General features: G+C 51.3%; 1 protein-coding gene across 5 annotated transcripts; it reads left to right on the forward strand.

Annotated features, from left to right (window-relative positions):
- Positions 1-516: 516 nt before the first annotated feature.
- MED25 (mediator complex subunit 25) lies at positions 517-19,050 on the forward strand. 5 transcript variants are annotated; one of them, XM_019658318.1, is made up of 18 exons: positions 517-968; positions 1,064-1,109; positions 1,390-1,514; positions 7,132-7,230; positions 7,572-7,692; positions 7,974-8,136; positions 8,247-8,377; positions 8,677-8,764; positions 8,858-9,051; positions 9,499-9,627; positions 10,079-10,164; positions 10,236-10,293; positions 10,441-10,548; positions 13,514-13,702; positions 14,055-14,126; positions 14,255-14,473; positions 14,794-14,974; positions 17,234-19,049. In XM_019658318.1, the coding sequence occupies exons 1-18, from the start codon at positions 715-717 to the stop codon at positions 17,476-17,478; spliced, it is 2,508 nt and encodes an 835-aa protein (XP_019513863.1). In that variant the 5' UTR covers positions 517-714; the 3' UTR covers positions 17,479-19,049. The 5 variants fall into 5 exon arrangements, with proteins under 5 accessions (XP_019513863.1, XP_019513864.1, XP_019513865.1 ...); XM_019658320.1 differs by lacking the exon at positions 17,234-19,049 and adding an exon at positions 15,432-15,564 and having other exon boundaries at positions 519-968; XM_019658319.1 differs by lacking the exon at positions 14,055-14,126 and having other exon boundaries at positions 518-968.
- Positions 19,051-24,221: the final 5,171 nt, after the last annotated feature.

The following is a 24,221-nucleotide window of genomic DNA, read 5'->3' on the forward strand; positions in this document are numbered from 1 at the left end:
ACTTTCCCAGTTGATCATATTTTATTTCAATTTGGTTTATGGATTCTTTGGTGGACAAATTGATCAATGCTTTACGTTTTCTGGTTTTGCTATAATGGCAAGAAACTCCAGTCTTAAGGGTTATGCAGTGTGTTTCTTTAGTCCTTGAGATATTTTTATAGTTTCATTTGTTTAATTTTCATTTTTAATCCACCTGGAATGTATTTCTGTTCTAGACCGTTTCTGGCTCCTCTCCCAGAAAACAACTATCAGGTGTTGCTTAGCAACCTCCACTTGGGTTTAGAGTTCGGCTTCTTTTGGTGGGTGAGTGGGGGGAACAGCTGCACTCCCTTCCAAATTGACGGCAACCTTGAAGCGTTGCCCAGTTATCCCGTTTCGGACGATATGATTGGACCGTTCACACTCCCATCCCCCCTGCGCCTGAAAGAACTTAACTGGAAACCTCATCTCTCAGAAAACAAGGGCAGCGTACGCGTTCCATAGCAACCAGGTCTCCTGACCCTCCCATTGAGACCAGAGTCGAAATGGGCGCCCCGCTCAAAGATGACGGCTGACGATGCCGCTTTCAATATATTTAGCTCTGGATAGTTGTGCGAATAATTCAGTTTTCCTCATCAGGCCCCGAAGTGGTTCGCTTTGCTCTGAGTCTTGTGCGCAGTGGATAGGAACGAGTATGGAACCAAAACCAACTCGCCCTGGGTGCCCCGCATAAATATGGCTGCGGGCACGTTAGCAGCACCGCGAAGCCGTCCGGCGCGGGTGCGCGCGCGGCGCAGGCGCACTTCCGCTCATCTCGCGGAGGCTGTGGCGGCGGTGGCGTCTACCTCGCGGGGCATGGTCCCCGGGTCGGAGGGCCCGGCCCGTGCCGGGGGCCTGGTAGCTGACGTCGTGTTTGTGATTGAGGGCACGGCCAACCTGGGGCCGTACTTCGAGGGGCTCCGCAAGCACTACCTGCTCCCGGCCATCGAGTGAGTGCCTTTTCCGCGTCTCCAGCCCCGCCCTCCGAATTTAGTTTTTCACCGCCTCTTGTCTGACCCCAACTTCTCACCTCCGACCCTCACAGGTATTTTAATGGTGGTCCTCCTGCCGAGACAGACTTCGGGGGAGACGTGAGTCTTGGGACTCTAGAGTCTGAGGGAAGAGGGCTAGGGTCCAGACTCCAGGTTCTGAGGGCGAAGGGGCTGGGAGCCTGGACTCCTGGGTCTGAGGGAGGAGGGGTTGGGGTCCGAATTCCTGGGTCTGAGGGAGGAGGGTCTAGGAGCTGGACTCCTGGGTCTGAGGGAGGAGGGATTGGGGTCCGGATTCCTGGCTCCCAGGGAGGAGGGGCTGGAAGTCCCGACTTCTTCTCTGAGGTCCCAGATGAAAGGTTCTTCTGCCCTCTCCTCCCAGTATGGGGGGACCCAGTACAGCCTCGTGGTGTTCAACACGGTGGACTGCGCTCCTGAGTCCTACGTACAATGTCACGCTCCCACCAGCAGCGCTTATGAGTTTGTCACCTGGCTCGATGGCATTAAGTGAGCTTTCCCCCGTGCTCGGGGTGGGTTGGGGGACCCTGTGAGGGACAGTAAACAGATGATGGCTGGGATCACATTGAGTGGGTTTTGTGTGCTGAACGATTTTGCCATCAGGTTTGATGATAGAAAAAAACTTCCTAGTCAAGGAGGCCTTGGGCTCCAGCACCCACCTGGTACTCCATGTGTGATTCTCTCCTTTCTGTCTGCTGTTTCTAATCTCTACTCGAGTCCTCCTTTTTCAGATGGGCCCATTGAAGCCTGAGTGCAAGAGGGGTGGGGCTAGGCCAGGAAAGATCCTCTGTGCTTCGCATGGAATTTTGTTAGTTTACATTGTAGGCTTTTGCTGGTGCAGAGAGCTAGGGGTCAAATCACAGCAGTACCACAACAGAACTCCCAGACCCAGGAGTCCCTGCTGCCTCTGTGCCCTGATATAACTTATCTCTAAAGACCGTGTGTTAATATTGGGTTGTCAGAAAAGTCATGACGCATTTTTGCAACGAAAAACATAGAAAAAAATATGTCATGCCTTTTCCGACAACCCAATAGTACAGACTGTCCCTAACTTAAGATTTTTCAATTTTATGATGGTGCAAAAGCGATACATGTTCAGTAGAAACCGACTAGTCAAAGCTATAATAATATTCAATAGGTTAAATGCGTTTTTTACTTGTTTTTGCAACTTATGCTTATGATGGGTTTCTTCAGACTTAAGTCAAGGAGCATCTTTACTTGTATTATTTATTGTACTGCTCATCCACTGTTGCGTTAGAGATTACCCTAAAAACGTTATTTCTTAAGACAATGAACGTAGGTTATTATGTCATGCAGTTTGTGTAAGTAAGGAATTCAGGAATGACTTAGCTGGGTGGTTCTGGCTCAGAGTTGCTCATGAGGTTGCAGTCCCGATGAGTCCAGGGTTGCAGGCATCCAGTGGTTTGATTGGGTCTTCGGAGGATCCATTTCTAAGGTAGCTCACCCTATGCCTATTGGCTGCAGGCTGCAAGGGCTCCCCATGGGGCTGCTTGAGTGTCCTCCCAATATGCACCTGGCTTTCCTCAAACTGAGCAATCCGGCAGAAAGAGCAAAGAGGAAGCCACAGGTTTTTTTATGATCAAGTCTTGGAAGTCACACACCATCACTTCTGCCACATTCTGTTTGGCACACAAATCAGTCCTATTCAGGGTTGAGTGGGTGTGAATAGCAGGAGGTGGGGATCACTGGGCACCTGGTTACCGTGACTTCAGAGGGCTTCTTTGGGAATTAAATGAGATGATGATTTAAAACAATGCCAGGTGTGTATTAAGTGCTACCTAAGTGTTTGCTATCATTTCAAGTCTCTGTTTTTTGGTTTGCAAATGGATGACGGTAGTCCACAGCTCAGTAGTTTAGGAGGATCACAAGAGCTCGTCTTTATCCTACGTTTAGCGCAAGGTCTGCTCTGTGGTCAGAGTTCATTAAACCACCCTTTCATGGCTGCTGTTACCTTTGTACATTCATGCAGCAAATGTTTGTTGAGCACCTGCTTTGATCCAGGCTGTATGTGCTGGACGGGCTGCTGAACATTCAGTGGAAAGTTGACACCCAAGTTTCCTCCTCGTGGTCATTAGAATTAGTGGTCAAGATGAAGCAGGATTCCTCAACCTCTGCACTGTCAGCACAGATAATTCTCTGTTGTGGTGGCTGTCCTGTGCATTGTTCAGTAGCATCCCTGGCCTCCCTATGCACCAGATGCCAGTAGCCACTTCCATCTCAAGTTGTGTCAAACAAAAATGTCTCCAGACATGGTCAAATGTCCCCTTGGGGGCAAAATCCACCCCAGTTGAAGACCACTGGGATAGGCTGTGGTAAGTAAGTAAGACTTGGATAATGTTTAACAGGAGCTCCTTGAGCCCTGAGTCCAAGTCTGACATCCCTCAATCCCTAGCACCCAGCACAGGGCCTGGTACAAGGGAGGCCGAAGGAAAACTTTGTTAAAAAAGTGAATGAATGAATGAATGAATGGCCAGAATATACTTCATACTCTGACTCTCCCTGGTAAACTACTGTATAAGCTTAAAGTCTCAACTGAAATGTTCCTTCCCTGATTTGAGCAAGCAGCCAGTTGATCCCTCCTCTGCCCCCATCACTCCCAGGTATTCCCCTGACACAGCGACACAGCCCCACAGCTTTGGACTGTGAATGTCCAGGATCCTGGGTGTTTGCTTTCAGCTGGGGCCTGGGAGACGTTGGCTGAGGGAATGAATGTGTGAAAGCTCTGGGGAACATAATCACCAAGAAACCAAACCTTCTTGTGGGTGTTTAAGTGTCAGGAAAAACAGTCAAACCCCCTTACTGAAAAATTTCAGTGGCACTAGGAAGCTAAAAGGGAAATACCTTCTGAATACCTTCATTGCATATCCACCCTCCCCCTTAATCAACTTAAAATACACTGTGCCTTTAACCAACTGAAAAAGCTTTGTATGTACGTGTGGAATCCTCCCAATTGGCTGATAAACATTTTAAACCATTATTTTACATTCACAGTCATCATTTTATCAAGTCCTACATAACCATCTAAATTCAGTTCCTGGGATGTTCCAGGCAGGTCACAAAGAAAGTTAGCAAGTTTTGTTCACACTTGGAGGAATCTTATCTTCTCTGGGAATGTTCGAAACTTAAGGAACATTGCATGCAGTGTGATTTTTGAAATGGCCTTGCTTTGGGAAGATTCATTTCTGATGTCACATTTCTTTTTTTACAAAAGAGGCGGATTTCCCCTCTTACAGCTGGTGACCCAAGTTAGAAAGAATATGATAGAAGGAAAAGAGCCCCGAGAATCTCCCCCATGGCATTGTGACAACCCAGTTGTTCATTCATTCATTCAAAAGACATTTGTGGAACAAACTGTCCTAGGCATCGAGGAGTTGGGACACAAAACAGGCAAAGTCCTGGCCCTATTGGAGCTGGCGTTCACATGGGGTGATAGGCGGGTGGGGAACCTGGCATGCAGGAGCCCTCAGCTGTTCATATTCGTTCATTTGGCCAGTACCTCCGGGGCCTCCAGGGACCTACTAGCCGGTGAAAGTGGGTGATAAAAACTCGAAGGTATAACATCTGATAGGAGGAATGGGGGAGTGAAAGGAGGAGGAAGCAGTAAAAGTCAGAGCACCCAGCACGTTTTCAGTTCATTTTTATTTTACTTTGTGTCTGTAACATTGAGGGGTTTATTTGGAACTGAAGTGTATCAGAAGATTTATGATATTTGAAACATTTTGCAACTGGCTGGGTTTTTTTTCTGCTCCCCACTTTCAGGTTTTTCTAATTTCTTAGAATATTTGTTGCATGTCTCTCTGAGCTGGTAACAGATGGTTTACACACAGAGTTGAGTAAAGAAAAACAAGTTTTAGGATCTAAAAGTGGTTGGTCGATCACAATTTTCCTCAAACTACCTTTTTAAATTGAGGTGAAGTTCACATAACAAGTTATCATTTTGAAGTGAACAGTTCAGTGTCGTTGAGTACACTCACAATGTTGTAGAGCCACAACTTCTATCCAGAACATTTTCATCACTCTGAAAGGAGACCTCATATGTATGATGGAATTGCTCCCTATCTCTCCCCACACCCCTCACCCTGGTCCCCCAACCCAGCCATGGCACTTTTGGCTGCAGTCTCAGAAAGGCCCATGAAAACAGTGGTTTGATTTTTTTTTTTTTTCAGAACAGGAAGCTGTCATTTAGGTCGATTCAGGGTTGGTGCATTCACTGGGGTCTGCCCGAACTCTGTGACATTAAAATTCCCGTGTAAAACAGGGTCTCAATGGTGAGGAAGAAGAGGATTGGTTGTTGGGGGTGGTAAGGAGCAGCGGTGTGGGCTGAGTGCCTTGGGAGGGGAAAGGACGTGGTCACTGAGCTCACAAGCAGATTGGGAGCAGAGGGTGGAAGCCTGCAACCAGGAAGAACTCGCAGAGAACTTGGCTGTGGTGGCATTCAGCCATGCTGCTGGTGCACTCACTTATCCAGCAGGTGTTTTTGAAGCCCTATGTGTCCTTGGGTACATCCAAGAGATGGCTCAGACCACTTGGCCTCCCTCCCTGAGGGCTGCACCAGTTCTGCGGATGAAAGTTGGGCTGTGGAGGGAAGATCGACAGTGGCAATATGGGGTCACATGTGATGTGATCAGGGTGGGCCTGAAAATCAGGTGGCAGGTGGGGCAGCTTCCCCAGAGGAGGATGACATTAGTCTGGGTATCAGGAGAGAAGCAGGGTTTCCACCTAGACCAGAAGAAGAGGGTGTGTGGTTGTGTCGCAGACAGCACAGGCAGAGTCCTGTCCTGGATGTGTGACATTCTGGAGACCAGGGACACATGAGCTATTCTGGAGGACTGGCAGCCAGAGAGGGATGGAGTGGGAAGGTGGGCATGGACCCCAGACATTCGGCTGAGGGCTTGGCTTTGTTCTAACCTTGATGGACGTGGTTGGATTTGTAGCCTTTCGCTTATTTCACACCATTTCCCAAGGCCTCTCTCATGCAAGACTGGGGGTGGGGTGGGGGAGTGGCACCGAGGCTGGGGTAAGAGAGGACTCAGACCCTGTCATGCCTTGTGGGAGATACGGGTGCAGACAAGGACACAGGCCACAGTTTAGTGCAACAAGGGTCCTCAGAGCCAAGCCAATTCTACACAGATGTCCCTGGCAGCAAAGGGTCAGCCTCACGACCGTATGACCTGAGGAATTGTGGCAACAGCTGCACTCTAGCGGAGGCCTTCCACATGCCACATGGAGATGGGCGCCGGTGACCTGTCTACAAATCAGGTGGAGAAACCCAAGTCTCTGTGTATAAGTTTCTGAGGATGCCGCAACAGAGTAGTAAAAACTGGGTGGCCCAGAACAGCAGGAATGTGGTGTCTCACAGTTCTGGATCCGATCAGGTGTGATAGGCTCGGCCCCCTCTGGAACCTATAGGGAGGACCTTTCTCTGCCTCTTGCAGCTTCTGGTCGGTGTCACTCTGATCTCCACTTGAAATTCTCCCTGTGTCTCCACATTACATTGTCTTTTCCCCTGAGCATGTCTGTCTCTGTGTCCTATTTCCCCCTTTTTATAAGGACATGGTTCATATTGGATGAGGGCCCATCCAAGTAACCTGATTGCAACCTGATCACCTCTGTAAAGGCCTTGTTTCAAAATAAGGTCACATTCTGAGGTCCCAGGGGTTAGGACTTCAACATGTCATTTCTGGGGGGACATCATTCAGTCCATAACAATGTGGGAGAAGAGGAGGCTCCTGAACTAGGCTGGGAAGGCCAGCTTTGATGGTGGAGAAATGGCCCAGAGAGGGGAGGTGCACAGGAATTGTGATGCAACACGGAATCTCAGGCCCTTTCCGTGTTTCATTCTCTGACAGGGCCTCTTACCAGAGGGACTCACTTGTAGATGACAGATGTCTCCGCCTGGTGATGTGCCAGTACGGGGGATAGAGCAGGGAACTTGATAGTGTCTCCATCATCCCAAGGCACACAGTCCAGTGCGGGGTAGGGGATAGCATGGGTGCAGGCTCTTCTGGTGTGGTCTGGGGGCTGGGAGGTGGCCGCCCTGGGTGCCACAGGGACCCCCGAGGGCTGACAGCCTTGCCTCCTGCAGGTTCATGGGCGGGGGTGGCGAGAGCTGCAGCCTCATTGCAGAAGGCCTCAGCACAGCCCTGCAGCTGTTCGATGACTTCAAGAAGATGCGAGAGCAGATGTGAGTGTGCCTGGCATGTTGGGCTCGTGTCCTGTGTTGGTCTGTGTGCACCTTGTCTGTTGTGGGACTCCACCCCCGCCTCACACTGGGGAGTTGGGGCTGGGAGTCAGGAGGTGCCTAGTCTCAGTGTCCTCATTAAGAAGAGGAGTCTGCCTCCTACTCCCCCTGCCTCCTGGGCAACTCAGAGCCAGTCAAGAACTCAGTGTTCTCCGCTATAAAATGGGGCCATTCCTCCGGACTTCTGTGGGTCATAGTGTTTGCACCTCTGCTGGTGCTGGGTCTGGGTCCTTTTTCAGGGCCCTTGTTGCCTCCTGCTCCACATCTTTCCTTGTCCCTGGCAGTGGCCAGACACATCGCGTCTGCCTCCTTATCTGTAACTCGCCCCCGTACCTGCTGCCCGCTGTCGAGAGCACCACATACTCTGGGTGCACAACGGAGAGCCTTGTGCAGAAGATTGGGGAGGTGAGGACTCCCAGGTCTGAGGGAGGAGGGCTGGGGCTGGACTCCCAGGTCACAGAATGGTCACAGACTCCATGGCCAGCTCTGTTTACTCCTGTTGGAAAAACTGTAACCCAGAACCCCCTGGGGCAGCTAATACAGTTTGTGTTGGCCGATGTCCCAGAGCCTGATGGGAATTTGGTTTTAGGGCCCATGCTGTGCGGCCACCCAGCAAGTGTGTGTGTGACAGCCTGAGGGGTTCGCCCCTGTGGCCCTATTCTGACTGCTTGTCTCCTCTCCTTCAGCGAGGGATCCACTTCTCCATCGTGTCGCCCCGGAAGCTGCCCGCTCTTCGGCTTCTGTTTGAGAAGGCAGCTCCCCCGGCCATGCTGGAGCCACTGCAGCCGCCAGCAGATGTGAGCCAGGACCCACGGCACATGGTGCTGGTGCGGGGACTTGTGCTCCCAGGTAAGGCCCAAGTGCTGGTGTGGGGCTGGGGGAGTCTCCCCAGCTGGCTCCTGCTGACTTGGATTTCCTTCCCTTCTCAAACCCCTTGGCCGTCTGTCTTTGGCTTTCAGTCGGGGGTGGCTCGGCTCCAGGCCCCCTCCAGTCAAAGCAGCCTGTCCCCCTACCTCCAGCTCCACCCTCGGGAGCCCCACTCTCGGCAGCCCCCCAGCAGCCTCTGCCGCCCGTTCCCCAGCAGTACCAGGTATGAACATCACCAGGAAAGGAGCAGACTTCTGGGACTTTGCAGGAGCTCTGGCTCCTTAGGAGAGGCCTAGTTGGATGTTGGGGGTTGAGAAGTGATGGGAGTCTCCCTGGGGATGTGAGGAGGATGGGACTCTTGGGGCCAAGGAATCACGTCCTTGTGGGGCAATGGGAGGCTTGAGCTCCTATGGTATTGGGAGTTGGGGTGCCTATGCCTTGTGAGGATGTGGATGGTGTGTCCCTATGTGACACCAGGACTATGGTGCATGGTCCTCACCAGCCCCTCCCTTCGATCCCTAGGTCCCTGGGAACCTGAGCGCAGCTCAAGTGGCTGCCCAGAATGCAGTGGAGGCCGCCAAGAACCAGAAAGCTGGGCTGGGCCCGCGCTGTGAGTCCCGGGTCGAGGATGCGCTGCGGCCAGGGGCCAGCCAGGCCTTTCTCTACTCACCTGCCCCACTTCTTCCCTTGGTCTCTCCTACAGTTTCACCCATAAACCCTCTCCAGCAAGCGGCTCCAGGAGTGGGTCCCCCCTTTAGCCAGGCCCAGGCCCCTCCACTGCCTCCAGGGCCTCCTGGTGCTCCAAAGCCATCCTCCGCTTCCCAGCCCAGCCTGGTCTCCACAGTGGCCCCAGGCCAGAGCCTGGCTCCCACTGCACAGCCTGGGGCACCATCCATGGTAGGTGCCTGCATGCCTCTTGCCTGCTGCCCCACCCCTTCCCCCTGACTGTCCTGGGCTAGCACAGTGTAGAGGACGAGCAATCTGCCTGCCTGAGGGGGACCCAAGGGCATGGGTCTTGTGGTTCTAGGTCTTTAGGAGCTCATGGGGCTTGTGCTATAGACAGCACTGAGATTAGTGGGTCTGGGGACAGAGTCTTGGGGTTTGTGGTTCCTGCTGGTGAAGACTGTTCTGAAGATCCCATAGGTTCTTGCTCACCCAGGACGTCATGGCACTAAGTGTCCTGGAATCCTGCAGGATCAGAGCATTTATGTTCCAGGGATAGCTGAATGGTGCTCTGGGCATGGGTGCAGAGGAAGGGGCCTTTGTCCCGATCTTGCTCGCCTGTCCCCTCCTCCAGAAGATGGTCTGACCTCCCTCATTGCTCTCCTTCCTCCCCTCTGTTAGGCGGGCACGGTGGCCCCAGGAGGGGTGAGTGGCCCTTCCCCGGCCCAGCTAGGGGCTTCAGCCCTTGGTGGGCAGCAGTCAGTCTCCAACAAACTACTGGCCTGGAGCGGGGTCCTTGAGTGGCAGGAGGTGAGCTGTCGGGCATGTGGATCTTATAGGGCCGGGCTGATGGGGCGCAGGGTGGGACTGGAGGATCCCTCAGGGTTATGGGACTTGTAGTCCTGAGGATAGTCCCCAGGAAGCGTGGAAGCATGGGACTTGTAGTCCAGAATTCAAGACTAAAGAGGTAGTAAGAATTGTGTTGCTGGTGAAGAACAGAAGTCTTAGATTCAGGGTCCAGGGGATTGTGGCATCTAGGGGACAGGGTTTTGGGATTTGAGGGCAAGAGGATTAACCCCAACATTTGTGGAATTTGATATCTAGAGGATTGGGGGATTGATTGTCTAGAGGAGGGGCCCAGGATTCCTGAGACGGAAACTGGGGGAGGCCCTAAGCTTTGGGGCTCCCGGGGTAGAGGAGGGATCGAGGGGACTGAGGCTCAGGCCATTCTCACTGTGACACACCCATCTTCCCCTCTCAGAAGCCCAAACCCGCCTCAGTGGATGCCAACACCAAGCTGACGAGGTCACTGCCTTGCCAGGTCTACGTGAATCATGGCGAGAACCTGTAGGTGACTGTCGGGGGGCCGGGTAGGCTTGGGTTTGCCTCATCCTGACACCTTTCTTCTTGTCCCCCAGGAAGACAGAGCAGTGGCCCCAGAAGCTGATCATGCAGCTTATCCCCCAACAGCTGCTGGTAAGTGGCAGGCGTGAGGACCCCCAACCCCTGCCCGTCAGCTTGCCCGTTCTCTCTTCCCTCATTTCTTCCTGCCCCCTTCCACCTCTACTCTCCCCTCCTCACTTTCCCAATCAATATGCTGGCTGACCTCTGTGTCTCCTCCAGACCACCCTGGGCCCTTTGTTCCGGAATTCACGGATGGTCCAGTTCCATTTCACCAACAAGGACCTGGAGTCCCTCAAAGGCCTCTACCGCATCATGGGCAATGGCTTTGTGAGTCCTGGGCTGGGCGGGACCCGGGTGATGCTGACTTCTCTGTCCTGCTGGGCCCGAAGGAGCCGTTTCTCATGGTTGCGTGGGCTTTGTGAGCTTGGGCTCCTCAGCTTTCTTCCAGAGCCTTAGCTTGTTTTATAATTATAATATGCACCAGATGGAGGTCCATTCTATGTTAAAATGTGACAGACTGTAATAGGAGCAATTGTGAAGAAGTTGTTGGCTCTGACAGAGGGTGTATTGGTTTCCTGGGGCTGAGAACAACAGAAATTTATTCTCTCACAGTTCTGGAAACTAGAAGTCTGAAATCGGGGTGTCGGTAGGGCCGTGCTCTCCAAAGGCTCCAGAGGAGGGACACATAGCCTCTTGCAGCTGGTAGCCCAGGCGTTGTTGAATTCAGGCAGCAAAACTCCCATCTCTGCCTCCATCCTCACATGGCATCCTCCCTCTGTGTCTTCACATGACGTTCTCCTCCCTGTGTCTCTGTCTTTCTTATAAGGACACCAGTCGTTGGATTAGGGCCCGCCCTAATGACCTCATCTTAATTTATTTCATCTGCAAAGACCTTTCCAGGTGCTGGGGTGGGGGTTGGAACTTCGTTGTGTCTTTTTGGAGGATACAATTAAACTCCTAACACTGAGGGAGGGCCTCTCTAAATAGGAATAGATCTCGTTATTGAGTATATTCTGTGGACCCAGCACTTTTCCAGGAGAGGGGACTTTTGGTGGCTTACAGAGAGGTGATTTTTGGTGGCTTACCTCATGGAATCTTCAGAAAAATTCTACAAAGATCCAGAGCGTCAGGAATGCTTCTGGATGCAAAGAACATAAACCCAACCAGCAGAGATTTTAGACAACAATTTATCTCTCACTGTTCTGTGGGTCGGCTAGTCTTGTTTGGGGACTCTTGTGGGGTTGCCATCAGGTGGTGGCTGAGATTGGCTATCTGAAAGCTTGAATGGGCTGGACATTCAAGATTGACTTACATGATGCAGGCTGTCAGCTGAGGGGCGCAGCTGGGCCTGGCCAGCATAGGGCCTACACTTGGCCTCTCAGTGTGGCTTGTGCTTCCTCATGGCTTGGCAGCTGGGTTTTGAAAGGGATGTCCCAAAGCAAGCATTGTACAAGCAGGCATTTATTTTTGACACATAACAGCACATCCAGAGGTGGGCAGCTATTTGGGGTTAGTTTTGTAGCCCTATGACATCAGGGCCAAAATCTCTGTGGTTCTCTTGGCTTCTCATGGTCACAAGGTGGTTTTCGAAGCTCGAGGAATCTTGTATGAGGATACAAGAAGGCAGGAAGGAAGCGTAGCATCAGCCATGTATCTTCCTCTCTTCAGGAAAGCAGACACTTTCCTGCACCCCCAAGCAGGCTTCTTCATCTTCTGGGCCAGATCCAGCACACAGCGGCCTGATCATGTTGCTACGCCAGACAGAATCGGGGTTCTCTGCACAGGGCAGAAGGGCATATGGATCTTGGGTGGGCATCTAACAGGATCTGCCTCAGATGAGAAACCAAGGCTCCGAGAAGTAAACTCACTTGGTCAAGGTCTCGGAGGTGGGAACTTGTCAGCCTCTCCTCCCTCAGGAGCCCCTGTTCTGAGCACCCGAGTATTATGGCCCCACTTCATGTTTCCTGCGTACTTCCTGTGCACCCAGCCGCAGGCAGGATGATTGGTGTGTATGGACGCATCCCACAGTCACAGAAACTTGTGATGTTGGTGCTGTTGCCTGTGGTTTTCACTGTTAGATACTGAGGTCAAGGGGTGTGGCCACCCCCTGAGGGTCGCTGGGATCCCCTGGGTTAGTCATGGTATCCACCACTGCTATTCGTCATGTGCTTCAGGTGCCAGCTCTGTGTCAAAGCCCCTTCCTCTCAGCCATGAATCCCCCCAGTGGCCCTTAGGAGGGGCCACAAGGTTGGGGGCAGAAGGTCAAGGTTGGAGAGCTGGGATCCAGCCCCATGTCTGGGGCACTTCCTCTCCATTCTCCGTCCCAAAGTCAACAAGAACCCCAGCCTCGCCCTGCCCCTTTGGGCACCCAGCTCTCCCTTAAGCCCCTCAGTTTCTGTCTCTGGAGCAGCCTCAAGCAAAGCTCTGATTTCCTCAACCTTTCACAGCAGAAACCTCGCCACCGTTGCCTGCAGGGCCTCTAGAACAGGGGTCGGCAAACTGTGGCTCGCAAACCATATGTGGCTCTTTGGGTACGTTCCGTCTAAAAAGTTTGCTGACTCCTGGAAGAGCCAATCCTGTCCCTCACAACAATTTAAAAATTGTTCAAGATCCATAAATATATTTTTATACCATTATGTGAATAATATCCTTTAAAAGTTTTATAAATGAAACTATGATAGTTTTATTTTCATTTTCTTTTTTTTTTTTTAAGATTTTATTGGGGAATTGGGGGAGGGGAACAGCGCTGGGGAATTGGGGGAAGGGGAACAGACAAGTTGCTGTCCTTTTGTTCTTCAGTCTAGTTGTGGAGGATGTTGCTTCACTGGCCCAAGCTGGCACCATCATTGCGCTCTTCCCGGGTGAGGCAGATCAGTCGCCAGCCTCTGGACCGCCGCTCACGCTGGCTGCTGGCTACATGTGGTAGCTTATGGCAGCCCACTGCAGCAGAGGACAGCAGCCTACGCCGTCACCGGCGACCCACAGCAGCCCAGCTCCAAGTCGAGCTGTTGTTCAGCATCTTAACTGTAGAGGGCAGTGTCACTGACCCTCATATGTGGGATCCGAACCGGGATCCTCTGGCATCCCAAGCCAGTTCTTAACCAACGCGCCACTCGGCCAGCCCTTATTTTCATTTTCAATTTTACTTGAGAGCCTGCAGCTTGTGAGGCACAGTTTGGTGACCCATGGCGGCTCTTCCATCTCAAAAGTTTGCCGACCCCTGTTCTAGAATGAGAAGTATGGGATGCCTCCTCCTCCAGGTTGTGACTGGTTTTGATTCTCTCCCTGCCAGGCGGGCTGCGTGCACTTTCCCCACACGGCCCCTTGTGAGGTACGCGTGCTCATGCTCCTGTACTCATCCAAGAAGAAGATCTTCATGGGCCTTATCCCCTATGACCAGAGCGGCTTCGTCAACGGCATCCGGCAGGTCATCACCAACCACAAGCAGGTCCAACAGCAGAAGCTGGAGCAGCAGCGTGGGGTGAGTGACACAGGCCCCCCAGTACCTACACCTGCCCACCTGGGCCCCAGAGCTCATGGCCAAATCCCCAGGTATCCTCCTGGGGCTTTAGTGCCAAGCACTTGCTCCTTTCCCAAGACATGGCTACCTAGATTCATTCCCATCCCCGCATTTCCTTGCGACGTTTCAGTGGAATCTCCAAGACACTGCCCCTGTCTGGGGATGTGGGAATGTAAGGTTTACTTCCCAGATCTCTCACCTCCACAAAAGAAACGTTCCCAGCTTCTTACAGGTTCCCCTTCAGGGCTCAGATCTGCCCCAACATGGGGACTCCCCACCAAATCACTGACCTGCTCCCTCTCTCCCCACACAGATGGGGGCACAGCAGGCACCCCCTGGGCTGGGCCCCATTCTGGAGGACCAGGCAAGGCCCTCGCAGAATCTGGTGAGGACAAGGCCAGCAGGGTCAGGGCCAGGGCGGGGGAGGCCCCAGAGGACACCGTTCTTCTGACTCAACTGTGTAGACTGAGGGGTCTGGGGTCTCTGTCTCTCACCCCCATCTCTTCCCACTAGCTCCAGCTCCGCCCGCCGCAGCCCCAGCCTCAAGGTGCTGTGGGGGCCTCTGCAGCTGCAGGGCAGCCCCAGCAGCAGGGTGCTGCCCAGGCCCCCCCAGGTGCCCCCCAAGGTCCTCCTGGAGCAGCTCCTGGCCCACCCCCTCCTGGACCCATCCTTCGGCCCCAGAACCCTGGGGCCAACCCCCAACTGCGGAGCCTCCTCCTTAACCCACCTCCGGTGAGATTTGGGGTGGGGGTCAGCTAGGAGCATGAGTCCCGGGCCCTGACAGTTCTAGTCCTTTCATCTTGGAGGAGGGAGGTTGGGTTGATCAAAGGGTGTGACTAGAGTGCTGCCAAATACTCCCAGCCGACTGGCTCCTCTCTGTGCCTCTTATATGGGCTTCTGCTAAGATTCCTTTGAGAAAGACACCCACCCCACCCCCACCACCACAAATCACTGGATGAGATGTTCTTTGAGCAGCTTCTGTGCCAGAGGTGCATGGTGAGGCGGGGTCTCCCCACCAGGGGGGCCTCTGAGCGGCTTTCTTTGTTCCCCAGCCCCAGACCGGGGTGCCCCCACCACAGGCTTCCCTCCACCACCTCCAGCCACCAGGGGCCCCTGCACTGCTGCCCCCACCGCATCAGGGTCTAGGGCAGCCCCAGCTGGGGCCCCCACTCCTGCACCCGCCGCCCACCCAGTCATGGCCCGCACAGCTTCCCCCGAGGGCTCCACTGCCAGGTAAGGAGGTCTGGGGGAGGCTGGGGTCTGGGCTGAGATTTCCAGTAGCCCCTGGGCTGGAACCCCAAGACCAAGGGCTCCTGAGAAGTAAAATCCTGGGATTCAGGAAGAGTGGGTTTCCCATGGCTCCTGGGGGGCTCTAAGGGACAGGGAACCAAGGACCCAAGCAAGAGCTCTCCCCATGATCCCCCTCTCCTACGTGTCGTCCTGGGGTTGCTGGGAATCATAGTCTGAGGGCCAGAGAGGTATTTTGGGGGACGGGTTCCCAAAGGCTTATGGGAAACAGCACATTTGTGTCCAGATGGGGCCAGAAAGTGCCTCTGATGGGTACCCCCAGGACTTCCTAGACAATTCAGTGCTTTGGACTCCCAGAGGAGGTGGGAGGAAGCAGCCCCAGGGCCCCGCAGGGCCCCAGGGACTACTGGGAGATGCAGTCCCTTCCCCACCTGCCCCCCAGGTCAGATGCTGCTGAGTGGGGGTCCCCGGGGCCCGGTCCCCCAGCCGGGCCTGCAGCCCAGCGTCATGGAGGACGACATCCTCATGGACCTCATCTGAACCCCCAATACCCAATAAAGTTCCTTTTAACACATGCCCCGGCTCCCGTCACTGACGTCCCCAGGACTGGGCAGGAGGAGACCCGGGGAGAGACGTCTCTGTCCTCGTTCTTGCTTCAGCAGACGTCCCTGAGGCCCCAGGCTGGTGATGCCGGGACCTTGGCAGTGAGTCAGTCTGGTGCAGCCTGGCTTGGGGAGACAGGGAGGCAGGCAGGCAGAGAGCTTACAGGACCACGTGCTCTCATGGAGGTAGAAAGGGTACCAAGGGGGCCTGAAGAGGCCTCTGGAGGCAGCCAGGCTCAGCAGAGCCTTGGAAGAGAAGCAGGAGTTGGTGAGGCCAGGAAGGGTGGAGGCAGATGGCATCCAGGTGTGGAGGAAGCAGAAGTGAATGCACGAAGGCAGAGGAAAGCTTGGGGCGTTCTGGGGAGCAAGTTAGTGCTTCTGGAGCGTGAGCATGAGGGAGGGCGGGCCTAGAGGTAGGCAGGCGCCAGGTTGGGAGGGGGCTCAGGTTCCAAACTGAGCAGCTCAAGGTTTGTCCTGGGGACACAAGAGCCACTGGAGACCACAAGCAGGGGGGCTGGCCCTGGTTGGCCAGTAGTAGGGAAGGCAGGGAGGAGGCTAGGGCGGTGGTCCTGGGGACAAGAGATGCAGGGGAGGGGCTGGGACAGAGTCGGAGACAGGAGGGCTGAGGCTGGGGACTGGTGTGCCAGGTGAAGTAAGTTGGAGGTGTAGGGTGGTTTGAGACTGGCCCCTGGGACCTGGCTTGGGTGCTGGTAGATAGTGGGGCCTCCCTGAGTTAGGGAACTGAGAGAAGGAGCCCGTAGTGAGTGCTAATGGTCCAAGGTGTGTCCAGTTGACAGCTGCCATGTTGGGAGCTCAGAATGCATTCTTAGGAGACCAGTGTGTTTGGTGGTTGAAGCCACAGGAGTGGACAAGTTCACATGGAAAGAGGGCGGACCCTGGGTCTCAGTCAGAGACCTACCTTCCAGGGCTTTGGATGGGGTGGATAGTGGGGCTGTCCCTGAGATGGGAAACCTGGCAGGAAACAGGTTTGGGACATGGTGAAGCAAGGAACTTGGAGGATGTCCTCAGAGAGATGTCAAGGGGGCAGCTGGATACAGACACTGGTGTGGGGTACATAGGTGGTCTCCTGGGTGGCAGTTAGTTATCTGTTGTCAGACTCTAGACCAGTGTTGCTCAATGTGGTCCACACCTGGACCACCAGCATCCACATTGTTTGGGACGCTGGTTAACATTAGATCCCCGGGCCCCATCCCAGGAGAGAGGTTGCAATCTGGTGGCCCATGGGCCACTCTACAGATGAGTTTTGTTTGGCCTTCCCTGTGTTAGCATATGTGGCATTTTTTCCTAATGAGTTAGTTGTAAAAATTGGGATAATTCTCTCTCACGTGCGTGCGTACGCACGTGCGCGCGCGCACACACATACACACACACGCACACACAGAGCAGTCTTGGCTTCTCTTGACAAGTCATAAGATCTGGCACCCCTGGGCCCGCCCTTCTGCCTAGCAACAATGGGCTGGAGCTGCCCCTTTCAATGGGGCGTGTGCTCTCTAGTTCGCCACAGTCCCCACCACTCCTTCTTGGCTCCCCCACCTTTGTCACTGGGCTTGCCCTGTGGTTGTTTCCGTAGTAGCATGCAGAGGAAGTAAAACTTTTCTTGTACCCATGTCTCTATCAAAAGTGGCACAACCAAAGAGGGAACGAGAGGGCCCTGTGTTTCGAAAAAAATGGGAGCGAGACTATTTCTTTGTGGAAGTGAAGAGCATGCCTACGTGTTTAATATGCAAAAAAATCATGTCTGTGTTGAAAGAATACAACCTGAAGCGTCATTATGAATCAAAGCACAGTAAGAGCTTCGACCAGTATACAGAACAGACACGAGATGCGATACTCAATGAACTGAAAAAGGGCCTCAAATGTCAGTAGGGTTTGCTTTGGAAAGCAAACAATAGAGATGACATGGCTGCCATATGCAGTTCCAGAATGACATGAAAAGAATTACCTGGGCATTAAAACCTCCTACAGACGGCGAGTTTATAAAGGAGCAGAATGATGTGTCCTGGACAGAAACACGTCTGTTTAGGCCATTAAAGTCTGACAGGCATTTATTTGCATGGCACGGTGTGTTGAAGAGAAATCAGAAGATTTACAAGTGCAGTTGCTTGAAAGAGTCAAATCAATTGTGGCCTTTTCTATCCCTGCGCATGAACTACTACTACTACTACTACCCAGTTAACTTTATTTATTTGTGAAGTTGAGAATTTTAATGTGACCGAAGAAGTCTGTGACATGGTGCCAAGGCAGGCCCAACACTGGGAAATGACATTTTTGTGTGTGTATTGACAGAAATGAGAAGTTTCACATAGACTGATCAGAATTCCTAAGCACAGCTACAGACAGTTGTAATCTAATGATCTGTGTCACAGGGGAACTTGTCAGGACACCACAATCCAAGGTGGCAACACTTGGCAAGGACAGAGAAAGTCAGGTCATTATGTCAATCACCTGGAATTGAATTGTGCTATACACAGTGGACGTCCTCGTCGTGCTTCTGTAGTTTAACCAAGGGTAGGTGGAGGGTGAACTTGACCCAGCGGGTTTCATAGAAGCTCTGTGACCTGGTCGTCACATGATGATGTGGAAGAAATCAGAACTGTTGAAATCAATCTAGTTGGTTCATTTCAGATGAGGCAAAAGCCACTCCTTGGTTCCCCTGAGAAGGTTGGTCAAAGACTTCAGGTCAAGGTTACAACCCTTCTGAATACTCTTATTTCTCTGTAAGGACATTCACAAACAGCTACTTGAATGTATAATGGTATTTGCCCAGTCCAGGCAAAAACGAGGAAGCCTTCGGCAAGGAATATTCTGATTCCCTTTCCTTTGCTGCAGTTGGTTTCCAGAAATGAGAGACATGGCCCCGACCATATTTACCCAAATTGTGGGGTTAAAGACCAAATTCCCCCAAAGGCTCTGTGCATCCAGACTTCATGAAAATGAACGAACACTGTCCAGTTTGCCTTTGTTGGTTAATGTCAGTCATGTGAAAGCAGACCACAAAGAGTAGTTATTGAACTACAGTGCAATAGGGTGCTGGCTCCCCGATGTGACTGCTGGAAGATCTCAGCCCTACAGCTCTCCAGTAGTTGTCCCGAACCTCTGAGTTTGCAGGTACCCATGCTTGTGAACAGCAGTTTTCCGTTACGAAACTGACTCAAATGAAACACCATTCGCAGGATTCAAGGTTGAATTCTCAAGTGCCCATCCCACGACGCCAGCCCAGGCCTGACGCTGACATCTCAGTGTGGAACGGTAGATGTCAGCCTTCTGGCTTCAAAAAGGAGCAAAAGAATTACGAAAGAGAAAATTTTAATAATTAAATCTATTTTTCAATTTGTATTTTTTCAACTTTGAATTTGAAATATAAACTCCAGTATCAAACATGTTTGTATTATGTTCCATGCATTCACCGTAGTTCAGTAAAGATGCAATTTGATTATATTTCTGGCCGTTGACTTTTCTTATACCTGGCTAGTTCACTCATTTATGTGGCCCGCCTGGCTCCTGTAGGCATTTGAGTTTCCGATCCCTGCCCTAAAACGGTTGAGTCTGAGGGAGGGAGGGAAGGAGGCTGGGGACTTTGAACAAGCTCCCTAGGTGATTCCGACACAAATGAAAGCTGGAGGAGGACAGACTGGTGGTAGTTGACGAAGGGAAAGTGGGTGAGGTTTCCCAAGCAGTGTGTGTAGCAGGGGTTTCTGAAAACTCAGATGGCTTCAGGGACCAGGCAGGTGATGGAAATGTGTGAAGCGGACGGGTGTAAGACAGTAGGGAATGATGGGGACTGTGGCGAACTTGGAGAGTGCTTGCCCCGCCTAATGGCATTCAAATTAAAGACAAAAAACACTGTGAGGACCAAACAAAATCCGCTGGTGGGTCTAATGAGGCCACCAGGCCGCCATTTTGCGACCTCTGGAAGAAGAAGACAAGAGGACAAGGACAGAGCCCTGAGAAAGACCCTCGTGTAAGGGTTGGGCAGGAGGACCAGGCAAGTGTGTTCTGGAAGCTTGAGTGTTTTTGAGGAGAGAGTGATCGACTGTCCAAAGCTGCTGAAAGGGGAAGAAGATGAGTGGAGAGCAGCCAGTGCTGTTTCCACCAGGGTGGAAATGGCCCTGCAGGTAAAGACAGGTTTGGGTCCAGGACAAATTGGTCAAAAAGAAATGTTCCCAGTCACTGCTTTGGCCGTCTCTGGCCAATGAGGTGTTGACCTCAACACCCAATTAGATGAACCAAAAAGACTGATCTAATATTCACAGGGGGAAGCAGAAGGAAGCCCAGGGTTATTGGAATGCCCAAAAAGGGAGAAAGGATCTAGACACATAGAACTCACCTCCACATTTCACAGTCCAGGTAAAGACAACAGGCTTAAGTGCTCAATGAGCCTCTTAGAACCAGCCATCACCAACAGAGCAAATCTTGGGAAATTTTTCTCTGGACGCCAGGTACTGTTTCTTAAAGCTGCTTAAATATAGAAGTAGTGAAAACCTTAGAACAGCAGGGTTTAAATTCCAACTGTAGCAATGACTAGCTCTGTAGTTTTGGGCAGGTCCCTGTGCCTTTCTCAGCCTCAATTTCCCCATATGTCAAATAGTGACTTCCCCATAGGATTGAGCCCCTGGCAGACTCAGCACAGTTCACACCAGAGAGCTGCTATTAGCCACCATCATCGTCACTAGCCAAAATGCACTCTTGGATGGCAAATGTGGTAGGCGAAACTGCTAAGAATGCATACCAACTTGTCAAAATCCCCAGAGCATCCATGAAGGTAGGAATCCAATGAGTGACTGGTTGGAAACTTTTTAAAAAATTTTAGCTGAGCCATTTTGCCACCTGTTGACAGCTCTGCGGCAGTTCAACTGGGGCTGGGAATCGAACTGCTGTTGCTCAGAACTCGCACTCTTGAGTGAACTCTTAACCAATTGAGACACTTGGCCAGCCCTAACATTTCATTTTTTGACCAATTTGCTATGGACCATGCATCTAGAGCTGGAAGCAAGCCTGGAAAATTCTTGAGAGTTCTTTCAAAGGAGCAGATCAGGCAAAAGTGGCAGAACATAAATTGAAGAAGGAAAAAAACAAACAAAAAAAAACATTAAGGCAAAAATGCTAAAAGTTGCGAACCTGTCCCGAGTGAGAGAAAATGCCCACCTACTGCCTCTATAAAGAAAAATTATGAGAAAAATGACACCTATAAAAAGGGTATATTTGTCTCAAGGTATACAAAATTCACTAATATAGATTATCCCACCATCTTGGGTTTTAGAAAAATTAACTTTAAAAATGTATTGAGTTAAACGTATGGTTACCATTTCATAAAGGTGAAAAAGCATTGAAGTGTGTAGAATAGAATGTGAAGGACCCTTTCACACCTCACCCTCCCCTTTCACACCCCAAATAAGCTGAGCCAGCCAAGCTCCTCCCCAGAGGCAATTTGGATTTACATGCATATTTATAGACACTTTTATAGTTTTTAAAATGTTTTACGCAAGTGGAGTCAGTTTCTATATGTTCTTTATCATGCATTTTTTATCCCACTTCAGTAATGGCTATCCGTCCACATCATTTGTTACATGTGGCTCTATGTCCCGTTTTTTAAATCATTGCATCAGCTGTCCATTAAATGGACGCATTCCAGCTCCACAAACGATCCCATCTGTATGAGCTGTCTGTTGATGTGTAACAAACCCCACCACTCAGTGGCAGAAAACAACAAGCGTTTATTGTCTCACAGTTGCTCTGGGTCAGGAATCCAGGCACAGCTTCTCTGGGCCCCTCTGGCTCAAGGTCTCTCTCAAGGTTGCAGCCAAGGCTCTACTGGGGGAGGGCCCAGTTCCAAGCTCACTCACCCACTCGTTGGCCAGATTCACTTTCTCCCAGGTGATTGGACACAGAGCCTCAGTGCCTTCCTCAGTTTCTCACCATGTAGCCTATTCTTCATAGGGCAGCTCACTTCTCTGTGAGCTGGCTTCTCCAGAAGTGAGAGGGCACCCAAGATGGAAGCTGCTTTCTTTGTAACCTAGTCTTTGAAATGATATGCCATCACTTTTGCCGTCTTCTGTTCATTACAAGTCACTAGGTCCAGCCCACACTGATGCTGACAGGATTAAGAGTGTAATACCAGGAGGAGGAAGTGGGGATTATGGGGCTATCTTTGAGGCTGCTCAGGATTGAGGAGTATGCCAATTTTATTTTATTATTTTTTATTTTTTATTTTTTATTTTTTTAGCTGAGCCATCCTGCCACCTGTTGGCAGCTCAGCTCGGGCCGGGAATCAAACCACTTGCTCAGAGCTTGCACTCTTGAGCGAGCTCTTAACCAACTGAGCCACTCGGCCGGCCCTCCGCCAATTTTATATTTATTTATTTAACTTTTTAAAAATTGAATTTATTTTTTTCACATATAAAACCTTCATATGGTTCATACTGTAAGAGGTTCCAAAAATGCACAGTCTCTCACAGCTCCCTCTGGAGATCAGTTACCAATTTCTTATGTGTCTCCTCAGAGACACGTATAAGCAGGTAGTGAAATATATTCATTTTGTGGCTTTTATGTTCAGCGGTGGCCTACTTTATATTTTTTTAAAAAGCTTTATTGAGGTACAATTGATAAACAAAAACTACACATATTTAATGTGTACAGTTTGATGAATTGGGACATAGACTTATACCCCTGAAAGCGTCACTACAATCAAGGTAACAGATGTATCCATCACCTCCAAAAGCATCCTGTGTCCCTTTGGGTTTTTTGTTTGCTTGTGTTATGTGTGTGTTAAGAAGACTAAACTTGAGATCTACCCTCTTAAGTGTGCAGTAGAGGATTGCTAACTATAGGCACTGTGTTCAGCAGATCTCTAGAACTCACTCAGCCTACTTTATTCTGTAGATTACTTTTTTTTTTTTAAGATTTTTATTGGGGAATTTGGGGGATGGGAACAGTGCTGGGGAATTGGGGGAAGGGGAGCAGACAAGTTGCTGTCCTTTTGTTCTTCAGTCTAGTTGTGGAGGATGTTGCTTCACTGGCCCAAGTTGGGACCATCATTGCACTCTTCCCAGGTGAGGCAGATCAGTCGCCGGCTTCTGGACGGCCGCTCACTGCAGCTGCTGGCCGCTCACGCTGGCTGCTGGCTACACATGATAGCTCATGGCAACCCACTGCCACAGGGGCTGCAGCCTACGCTGTTGCCGGCAACTCACGGCAGCCCAGCTCCAGGTTGAGCTGTTGTTCAGCATCTTAGCTGTGGAGGGCAGTGGCAGTGGCCCTCGTATGTGGGACCTGAACCGGGGCCCTCTGGCGTCCCAAGCCAGTTCTTAACCACCGCGCCACTCGGCTGGCCCTGTAGATTACTTTTTTCATCTGTCAGCATATCTTGCAAAAAAGCCTTCTGTACTTTTTCATGGCTGCGTAGTATTCCCTTGTGTGAATGCCACCATTTTCTTAGTTGATCCCCTCCTGTTGGCCATGTAGGATGTTTCAGATCTTTTGGGTTTTCAAGATTTTATGTTGGGAGGGGGGTGGCACGGAACAGTGTGTTTTTCCAGGACCCACCAGCTACAAGTCAAGTAGTTGTTTCAATCTAGTTGTGGAGGGCGCAGCTCAGTGGCCCATGTGGGGATCAAACCGGCAACCCTGGTGTTATGAGCACTGCGCTCTAACCAACTAAGCTAACCAGCCGCCCCAGTTGCCAAGATTTTAAACTGTGACAGAACTGCCAAATTGCCCCTTCCAAAAAATATCTGGCATACTAACAATTGTACCAACTCGTTTTTTACCAATTCACCAGAAGCATCAGAAGAGGCGGGTGGTGGTGGTGCTGCTGGTGGACACAGTCCTCTCAATGCACCTTATCTCTGAAGGAAAGGAGAAAGGCCCCTGGGCTTGGGGGCAGGGGAGGCCCAGGAACATTAGAACAGTGTAAACAGTGTATGCTGGAGGGCAGGTGGTGGCAGCAAGACAGATAGATGTGAGAAGTGATGTGGTGACAAGGATGGGAGGGTCCCAGGCCCAAGTTGATGGCCATGCCTGTACCTTGGGCAGGAGGCATTCACTAGTGAGGGCCAAGGGCTTCTGCTGAGATTCTGAACCCAGTCTTGTCACTACCCGCTTGCTCTTTCTTGGCCGTGACCTCAGAGTCGTGCCTCCTGATCTTGGTTTCCCTAGCTGTAGAATGAGGATAATAAGGCTGTCAACCTCATGACCTGGTGTGAAGATTTGCTGAGTTCTTAGACGGGAAGTGCTTGGCATAGTGTTTAAGAAATAGTAACTATTACTGCTTTTCCAAGAATGATGTATTTTTAAATTAAGTAATACATGCTGGTACCTGTTCTAACAACCAGTCTGACCCATTCTAGTGTGTGTGGCTGAGGATAACCAGGTTACTGTTTTCCGGGGAACCCTGAGTAGAGTGGAGGAGGTTGAACCATTCTCTAGGAGGTAGTCAAGGAACTTTACAGAATAACAGGAAGCCAGTGGGGGCCCCGTTTATGTTGGAGGTCTTAAATTTTCACTTTATTTGTTTGAAAAATATTGACTGGATGCCTGATTGGGGCTGGGGCTGGGACACTGAAAAGGTAGATGTAGTTCCTGCCCTCATGGAAGGAGAAAGTGGCCAGACA

Source organism: Hipposideros armiger, unplaced genomic scaffold (assembly GCF_001890085.2).
Source record: "Hipposideros armiger isolate ML-2016 unplaced genomic scaffold, ASM189008v1 scaffold_283, whole genome shotgun sequence".
NCBI classification, from domain to species: Eukaryota; Metazoa; Chordata; class Mammalia; order Chiroptera; family Hipposideridae; genus Hipposideros; species Hipposideros armiger.

Excerpts from the sequence above, each read along its gene's own strand:
- MED25 (XM_019658318.1), top strand. The coding sequence starts at position 715 with ATGGCTGCGGGCACGTTAGCAGCACCGCGAAGCCGTCCGGCGCGGGTG. Across the intron at positions 14,127-14,254 it reads CAAGGCCCTCGCAGAATCTG|CTCCAGCTCCGCCCGCCGCA; the intron begins GTGAGGACAAGG and ends TCTTCCCACTAG. Across the intron at positions 14,975-17,233 it reads CCCGAGGGCTCCACTGCCAG|TGGCACAACCAAAGAGGGAA; the intron begins GTAAGGAGGTCT and ends CTCTATCAAAAG.